This window comes from Physeter macrocephalus, chromosome 16, assembly GCF_002837175.3.
Source record: "Physeter macrocephalus isolate SW-GA chromosome 16, ASM283717v5, whole genome shotgun sequence".
Lineage (NCBI taxonomy): Eukaryota > Metazoa > Chordata > Mammalia > Artiodactyla > Physeteridae > Physeter > Physeter macrocephalus.
The window spans coordinates 80,216,505-80,226,167 of record NC_041229.1 but is presented as its reverse complement, the minus strand read 5'-3'; the positions used below and the strand labels follow the sequence as shown (position 1 = coordinate 80,226,167).

At 38.4% G+C, this 9,663-nt stretch overlaps 1 protein-coding gene across 7 annotated transcripts in view; it reads left to right on the top strand.

Moving 5' to 3' along the window:
* BDNF (brain derived neurotrophic factor) overlaps positions 1 to 9,663 on the top strand; it is a 179,875-nt gene that overhangs the window by 152,874 nt on the left and 17,338 nt on the right. For 5 of the 7 annotated variants that reach the window (XM_055091438.1, XM_055091436.1, XM_055091434.1 and 2 more), the window contains one exon: positions 4,462 to 4,525. In XM_055091438.1, coding sequence (XP_054947413.1) covers positions 4,462 to 4,485 — 24 coding nt within the window. In that variant the 3' untranslated portion in view covers positions 4,486 to 4,525. Of the gene's footprint in view, positions 1 to 4,461; positions 4,526 to 8,185; positions 8,310 to 9,663 lie in introns of those variants that run through there. The other 2 variants (XR_008619569.1, XM_055091435.1) reach the window with 2 other exon arrangements.

The following is a 9,663-nucleotide window of genomic DNA, read 5'->3' as shown; positions in this document are numbered from 1 at the left end:
CTCTGTTGTGGCCTCTCCCGTTGCGGGGCACAGGCTCCGGACGCGCAGGCTCAGCGGCCATGGCTCACGGGCCCAGCCGCTCCTCGCCATGTGGGATCTTCCCAGACCGGGGCGCAAACCCGGTTCCCCTGCATCGGCGGGCGGACGCGCAACCACTGCGCCACCAGGGAAGCCCTCAGTCTTTTTTTTAATTGTTTCTCTCTATTGTTTTCTGTTGTCAGTTTCACTGATCTCTGTTCTTACCTTTATTATTTCCTTCTTTCTGCTTTCTTTGGGTTTAGTTTATTCCTGTTTTTCTAGTTTTCTTTTTTTTTAATGGAAACCTAGGTTATTGATTTGAGACTTTTCTTCTTTTCTTAGACAAGCATTTAATGGTATTTATTTTTTAAATTTCTGTGGAAAATTCTGTGTGGTAGAAAAATACTCAGACCTGGTCTTATGGTACATCAGATTTAATTTGAATGCAGACAAGAGATTGGTGAATTAATGAATCCATCACCTCATTTGAGAGAGGAACAAAGTGATTCCAAATGTGAAAACTCTAGATGGTCCAGTGCAGAGTTAATCACAGAGTTATAATAGGCAAGAGTTGTTGAGCAATGAACAGACAAAGCTACCTCTGCAGCAGAGTGGGGGCCTCTTCTGCAAGGCTCTTGATTTTTTTTACTTGAAACTCTGATAACCCCATGTATTTTCTTCAGTCATACATGCTCCTACCTTTATGTCTCTTCTACTGGGAAACACCAATATGCATTGTGGAAGTGTCCATGGTATGCTGTTTGTAATATACTCAATTGCTCCTTTTGTGATTCACTCAATAACTATTAATAAATATTTCTGGTGTGTTTGAAGCTACAAAAGATTTACTTTAAGCCTCATATTTTAATAAACATAAAGCAGTTCCCTTAGGCGGGAAACACAATATATACAAATGAAATCTACATTAAGCAGTAATAGTTATCATTTATTTAAAACATACTATGTGCCAGACATTGTATGTGCTGGGTACATACATTTAATTTCTACCACCATCCTGTAAGGTATACATAATCAGGAGGGTAGTGTCATAGAAAAAATATAGGTGTGAGAGTTAGAAACCAAGTTTGACAGACTTGTGGTTGCCAAGGGGGAGGGGAGGAGGGAGAGGGATGGACTGGGAGTTTGGGGTTGGTAGATGCAAACTATTACATTTAGAATGGATAAACAACAAGGTCCTACTGTATAGCACACGGAACTGTTTCCAATCTCCTGGGCTAAAACATCATGGAAAAGAATATGAAAAAGAATGTCTCTATGTGTATAACTGAGTCACTGTTGTACAGCAGAGATTGGCACAGCATTGTAAATCAACTAGACTTCAATTTTAAAAAATACCAAACATAAATAAATAAAAAAAGAAAGAAAGAAAGAAACCAAGTTTGAATCTCTGCTCTCTCACTTAACATGACTTAAGCCAGTTATCTGAACTCTCTGAACTTCAGTTTTTCTAACTGACAAATGGGGATAAATTTGTTGTGAGGATTAAAAGTGATGACACATATATGAAAATGTCCTAGTTGGGTAGGGAGAATAGGGGTTTTGAAGTCGAAAATACTTTAAACCCCAAAGTACTGCATATTAGCTATGAGACCTTCAGCATATTACTTATCCTGTCTGTTTTGATCTCATATATAATATTGAGCTCAGTAGATAGATAGATAGATAGATAGATAGATAGATAGATAGACAGATAGATAGATACAGACAGACAGACAGACAGACAGACATATCATCTTCCCCTTCACCATAAATCATCTCCTTTAGGTGTCTTCCTCTCAATTAATGACAACTCCACCAATCCATCCTCTCAGCTGTTCAGATCAAACAACTTGGAGTAACTTTTAATTCTCCTCATGACACAATCAATCTGAGAGCAAATCCCATTAGCTCAACCTTCAAAATTTATCTAGACTTTGTCCTCCTCTACTACCCCCTCCTCCATCACCCTGCTCTGAGCCACCTGTCCCATTGTCATAACTTCCTAACTGGTTTTCTCATTTCCACACTTACCTTCCCATCCACTATTCCCATCACGGCAGCCAGAATGACACTTTTAAACATCAGTCAGATCCAGTTCCCCAGTGGCTTCCCATGTCAGTCAGAGGAAACCATGGTCTTTCCAATGGCATTAAAGGTCCCTCCAAAGCTCACCTACCCCTACCACCCATCTTACCCCACTCAGCCACCCGTATGTTCTCTCCTCCTATGTTCTCACCTGCACCTGTACCACACCCAGTCCGCTAGCATCTATGCCATTCTGGGAACATTCCATGTTCTCTCCCACCTGAGGGACCTTATAATTTCTATTCCTTCCACTTGGAATGTTCTTCACCCACATAGCCTGAAGCCTCCCTACCTCAGCTCCTTTAACTCTGCTCAAACATCATCTTCTTACCAAAACCTTCCTTGTTCACACATTTAAAATTTCAATAGACTCTCCACCCAGTGCTCTCTATTCCCTTAGCCTACCTTGTTTTTCTCTATAACATTTATCACCATCTAACAGTGTTATATTGTGCTTATTTACCTTTTTGTTATTATTGTCTCTTCCCCCCAAACACACACACACACACACACACACAAATGGGAGCTCCATGAAAGCAAGTATTTTTGGCTGTTTTGTTCATCATTGTATCCCCAAACCTAGAATAGTATCTAGCATATAGTATTCTCTCTCCCCTTCTCATCTGCTCTCCTCTTGTGATTTCTCCTCTCCTCGTCTACTCTTCTCTCCTCTTCCCTCCCTTTACCTCGTGTCCCCCTCCTCTCTTCCCCTTTCTCTCTGAAATATATATGTATACATATCATGGCAAAATTTCTGTACTCATGGAATGTTAGAGAAAGTGATATACAAAGCAAATCTTAAGTTTCCTTGGTTTGTTAGAAAACAACCCCCCTTCAATGGGAAAGAATATAGAATTAATCCTACATTTAACATATGTGTACTAGCACCCTACAATGTGTCAGGTACTACTTTATTTAAGAGAAATAAGAAATAACCTGTGTCTTCAAATCACTGTCTAGTTTGAGAAAAAAGCGAGTAAATATGTAAGAAATAAGAGAAAGGTACTCACACAAAATATTTTATCTACTGAGGAGGGAATTGTGGGAGGTTTAAAAATACATTTGACATGGTCAAGATAAAGCTGGTAATAACAATCAATTAGAGAGAAGACTAATAGCACAGTGTGAATTTGGTGCAGAAGTTTCCCCATCTGATGAACCTAGGGGGTTGACCAAGATGATTCAAGAGTTCCTTTGACAAAGAGTCATCCATAATTTCATGATTGCTTTTGCCTGTGTTTGCGATTATGAAATGATCCTCACACTACCATTCCTAATATTAGAAGATTCTGTTCTAACCAGTACAAATTGTTAGGCCAGGGAGTGGGTGTTTGTGGTATGGGTTTATTTGTTCTCCAGTGGGCCAGGGTTACAGTGAACTCAGCATTTACTGGATAATAAACACATACTAGAGCCTTCCCTAATTTGCTGAATGGGACTAAACAAGAGGTGTTTGGGGGCACATTCAGGGGAACTCAAAGAGCTAGATGGAGGAATGCGGAAGGTGACTAGTAATAGCTACAGTGTTCCTGTATTATGAAAACAAAATTGTCCTTCTGAGTAAACATTTAGCAAACTGGCAAATTCATAACTCCAGTGGGCAGAGGGCTGAGCAAGCCAATGGCAACAGTGAAAAGAAGCCTTGAGGACATCCCTCCAATTTCCAAACCTTCTTTTATTAGTGGAAACTTTTGGAGTGCTGCTCCATGCCCTAGAGGTCTAACTCTGTGTAAGGTCAAGGGTGGGACCTTCAGACACAAAGGGAACATCTGGGGGAAAAAAACCACATCTTCTTTAAGAGAGCCCTTTGGAAAATGGTAGGAATAGCCAATAAGTGGATGGTACTTTGTGATTTCATATGCATTGTCTCATCTACTCTCATAGTATCTCTGCGAGGTAAGTACTATCATTTTCCTCATTTGATAAAATAGAAAACTGAGACTAAGAGAGATGAAGTGACTTGCCCAAAAGGCAGACACAGGACTTGAAGGCTGGTCTTTTCACTCTCTACACTCACCTTTCCCTACTTGCTGTGATGAAATTCAGGAAAAAAGAGCTTGTAGAATTCTGGTCTAGAGTACTGTTTCCCAGGCTTGGTTGCACATTGAAATCACTTGGGGATATTTACAAACCCTGATGCCTGGGTGCCAACCCTAGAAATTCTGATTTAATTGATCTGGGGTACAATTTGGACAAGGGGATTTTTTTAAGACCTCCAGGTAATTCTAAAGTTTATTCAGAATTGAGAATAACTACAGGGAAATTATTTTAAATTACAGATTCCCTGAGCTCCAGGTCTTTTGAGTTAGAGTCCCATTGGTGAGTTGGGGTAATTGTATTATTTTATAATCTTCCCAGGCTGTTCTAGTGAGCCAGATCTGAGGACCACTGGTTTATCATATGATCTTTAAAGCTGCTCAAGGTGAGTACTACCTGAAGATCCAGGTACTAGTCCTACCTCTGTTCTTGTTCTTGTTCTCATGGGGAACTGATTCATCTTCACAGTGTCTCTGTTTTTTCTTCATCCTAAAATGAGGCTACTGATATTTGTTCCATCAATCTCTTTGAAATGTTCAAAGGAAAAGTGATGAATTCCCAAGTGTTTTAAAAGTTATGACACATCCTACATTTGTAAAGTATTATTATTATTACTCCCCACTGGTATTCTCGGTTTTTAATCTCTAAAATTGACTGCCTTCTGAACAGGCCACCTCCATAGGAGAAGGATTCTAGGCTTTACTTCCTACTCTCTCTTTTGCCCTCTTTACAATTCACGAGGAGGCAGCCTATGGCTAAGAAGAAGGGTCACTGCAGATTCTCTTTCCCATCAGAGGAAATAATACATAGAGGAATCTTGCCCCGGTGAGAGGAAATGGAAAGAGATGAGAACTGTGTAGCCCCAAGAGAAAGCATTTGCTGTTAAATATACAAATACAAACAAAGGACTGAAATGTTAGCCAGTATGATTTCCCAGCACTCAAATTCAATTCAGAAATGAGACTGCCCATTGCCAATAATATCCCATCCAATCAGAAGCATGCAGCTTCTTCACTGGGGCTATGCCAGGGCTTTGTGTGTCTAACTCTATAATGGGGATATTAGGAGTGACCTGGCGGTAGGGAGGAGATACTTAAGAAACATTGCACATTATACAGATGCTTTCTCAGTTCAGACGCAACTCCTTTTAATAGGTCACTACTCTTCAAATTTTCAGAAGGATGACATAAGGGGATGACCTTTAAGAGGTTTTAACCCTTTCAACCCTAAGAAAGACTGCAAATCACTAATGCCTGGGATCCAGTCCCAGAGATCCTGACTTAAATGTTTTCAGGTGGCATCATGTAGTTTTTTAAGCCTCCAGGGAGATTACAGTGGGTAGTCAGTGCTGAGACCCCAAGGAGAGAGAGCTGACAGAATAAGAGGGGCCAAGTCTGTATCCCCAGGCCCTTACTTTCCCTTGGGGGTTCTTCTGTGTGGGCAGAAAATAAAACTCATAAAATTTGAGTTCGCAAAAGCAATATTTCTGAATAAATATTTTTCTGTAATATGTTGTTATGAATACCTATGTCATCTAAATTTATAAATTAAATACTATAAGTAGACATGTTATTTTACTCATCTCCAAATTTTACATATCTATGCTCCCCCAAATCTTTTTTAAAACATTTTCATGGGGAAAATGAGGAAATCACTCATGATCAGGCATAAATAGAAGAAGGGTTAATTCCTACAGTATTTTTAGAGCCTTAAATGTCTCATATGCATTGTGACTTCCTAATGTGGGAAAGGAATATAACATGGTATATTTCCCATTCTTACTTGACCATGGAAACTTAACCCACATAAGACAAGAAGGCTGCAGAATGCATTCTGGGAAACTCTGCTCTTGCCCAAAAGGATCCAACCCAGCTCAAATATACCTTTAGCAGCTTCCTTTGATCTCTAAGCACAATGCCTCCATGTATGCGTGCCATCTTACTGCTCATCATAATGAAGCTATCTCCTGTTGAGCTAGTACATTTCATCCAGGAGAAACTTTTCATTTTGTTCCTTTCTGTCATTCACTGGCATACCAGCCTTATTGAGTGATTGACATAACAAATGAGCTCACTGTTCAGATGTGATCCTAATCCCTATGACAGAGAATGCTCTGGCCATTTTCAAGCTCATCAGTATAATAATTCCTTAACTATACAACATCCAAGCCACCACAAAATCATACACCAAGTAATGGAGAGTCAAGTAGCACGTCTCATCTGCTAAGAGATGTGTGAGTATACAATGATGGGTAATCATATGAATTGTAATTACAATGAATTGAGCATTCCTTGGGCTATGGTACTGATTAAAAAATTAGTAATAACTATGAGTGATATTAATGATCATATTTGGAGTATATATTATGTGGTGGCCTCTGTACTAAGGACTTAACATTTAATTCTCACTGTAATGATCCCCACAAGATTGGTACTGTTATCTCCATTTTACAACTAGCAAAACTGGGGGTGCGACTGACAAGGGGTTAATATCCAAAATACAAAGAGCTCATGCAGCTCAATATCAAAAAAACAAACAACCCAATCAAAAAATGGGCCGAAGATCTAAATAGACATTTCTCCAAAAAAGACATACAGATGGCCAAGAGGCACATGAAAAGGTGCTCAACATCACTAATTATCAGAGAAATGAAAATCAAAAGTACAACGAGGTATCATCTCACACCAGTCAGAATGGCCATCATCAAAAAATCTACAAACAATAAATGATGAAGAGGGTGTGGAGAAAAGGGAACCCTCCTACACTATTGGTGGGAATGTAAATTGGTACAGTCACTATGGAGAACAGTATAGAGGTGCCTTAAAAAACTAAAAATGGAACACCATATGATCCAGCAATCCCACTCCTGGGCATATATCCGGAGAAAACCATAATTTGAAAAGATACACGTACTCCAATGTTCATTTCAGCACTATTTACAATAGCCAGGACATGGAAGCAACCTAAATGTCCATCAACAGAGGAATGGATAAAGAAGATGTGGTACATATATACAATAGAATATTACCCAGCCATAAAGAAGAACAAAATAATGCCATCTGCAGCAACATGGATAGACCTAGAGATAATCATACTGAGTGAAGTAAGCCAGACAGAGAAAGACAAATATATGATAATGCTTATATGTGGAATCTAAAAAATAAAGGGTACAAATGAACCTATTTACAAAACAGAAATAGAGTCACAGATGTAGAAAACAAACTTAGGATTACCAAGGGGAAAAAGGGGGTAGAGGGATAAACTGGGAGATTGGGATTGACATATACACATTACTATATATATGAAATAGATACTGATAAGAGCCTAGTGTATAGCACAGGGAACTCTACTCAATACTCTGTAATGACCTATATGGGAATAGAATCTAAAAAAGAGTAGATATATGTATATGTATAACTGATTCACTTTGCTGTACAGCAGAAACTAACACAACATTGTAAATCAACTATACTCCAATAAAAATTAATTTTAAAAAACCTGGGGGTGAAAGTCAACATAACCTACCCAAAATCACATAACTACTAAGTAGCTAAGTCCAACTACTTAACCCTCTATGACACTGCATTTCTCAGTCTGTAGCTTTCCAGAGATTATCCCAAGCTGTTCGAGGACAAAGGCAGTCTAGCACCATATTCCAGAGTTATACCTCGAACTCTAAGTGACTGGCTTTCCTATGGTAGCTACAGCTGGTGGCAGACAGAAGGAAATAAAATGAATTAGTAAAAGGCCTATCTAATACTAACCCAGAACTTTAAAAAGCCCAACAATGTACTAGAAATGGTTTCTATAAACATTTTTAATTTTCCTATTACTATTTTTTAAATTGAAGTATAGTTGATTTACAATGTTTCAGGTGTACAGCAAAGTGATTCATACATGTGTATGTCTATATACACACACACACACATATTCTTTTGCATTATAGATTATTACAAGATTTTGAATACAGTTCCCTGTGCTATACAGTAGGTCCTTGTTGTTTTATATTATTTTCTTAAGGTACTTGTTCTGTTGTATTTGACAGCTTTTCTATGAAGAAAATCCTGGGAATTGTTCCCCAAGGAGGAACTATTGATATAGCAGGAAAATACTACTGACCTAGGTTTGAATCTGGGCCTCTACATGACTTTGAGTAAGATACTTAACCACTTCTTGTCGAAAAACTGGGGATAATTATATCTTCCTTGCAGAGTTGTTATGAGATATAAATCAGATAATGTCATTTGGAAAGCCAGGCACATAGTATTGGTGCAACAAATTATAGTTTTCTTCTGGAAAAACAAGGAAAACAATAGGAAAAACAACAACAATTGAAAAGGTGGCAGGCCATCTGCTCTTCTGCCCTTTAGCTTCTTGGTGCTGATATCATTTGCAAGTTTCCACTAGGGGGTGATCATACTGTGCTCCAAGTGGTTATTTTAAGTGGCTCAGATTTGGCTGAAAAAGGTAAAACTAACTCTAAGGGCTTACCTTGGGCAAAGATGATATAACCTTCCCACCTGTGAAGAGGCAGACACATGCACTGATGGAGCTTCAGTGATGAAAGCTGCAGACTGCAGGATGGTCTCTATACTTCCTCAGTGCACTTTCATCAGTGTGCATTCTGGCAGTTTCCCAGCCACCAGGAAATCTTTGTACCCAGAGAATCTTTTAATTCAAAGAACAATGATAAGTACATTTGTGTACTCCATGAAAAGTATAAAATGCAATCTGAGGTATTTGATGTAAGTCATAATTAAAATGCCTAAATCTTCATAAAATGATACATTCAGGACCACTAATATTTCATCTTTATATTTGATGAAAAATTATTAATAAATTATTTGTATGGGCATTTTTGCAGATTTATATTTAACTTTTAGACTATAACTAACTCTCTACTTTGTAGATGGAGGGGATACTTTCTTTTAAAATCAAAGACATTGAGGTCTGTCAAGGTGGGGAGATGTGACTATAATTTTGGAAAGATTATAAATGTTTCAAAAATGTAAATGCTGTAGACCAGAACATCTAGGGACTAAAATATTTCATAGGTAGATAAATCCTGATGATGCAACTTACTAGCCTCAGTGTACTTGTCAATAAAATGAAAATAATTTTATATAATTTGTGGAGTTGATGTGAGGATTAAATAAAATGACCTGTGTAAAGAGCCTAGCGTGAGACCCCCCCATGGAGTAGACACTGATAAATATTACTTCCTTTTGCTTTTTCCTGTGTCAAGATGGGCTTTACCTAGCAGATCTTATTTGGCAGAGTGGTTTAAATATTCTTTGGGGACAGAGAAAGCAACTTTTAGCAGATAGCTTTAAGCCCTCAGAAACCTAGAGTGAACGCTAACCAAAAATGCCAACAAACACATGAAAGAATGCTCAACATCATTAATCATTAGAGAAATGCAAATCAAAACGACAATGAGATATCATCTCACACCGGTCAGAATGGCCATCATCAAAAACTCTAGAAACAATAAATGCTGGAGAGGGTGTGGAGAAAAGGGAA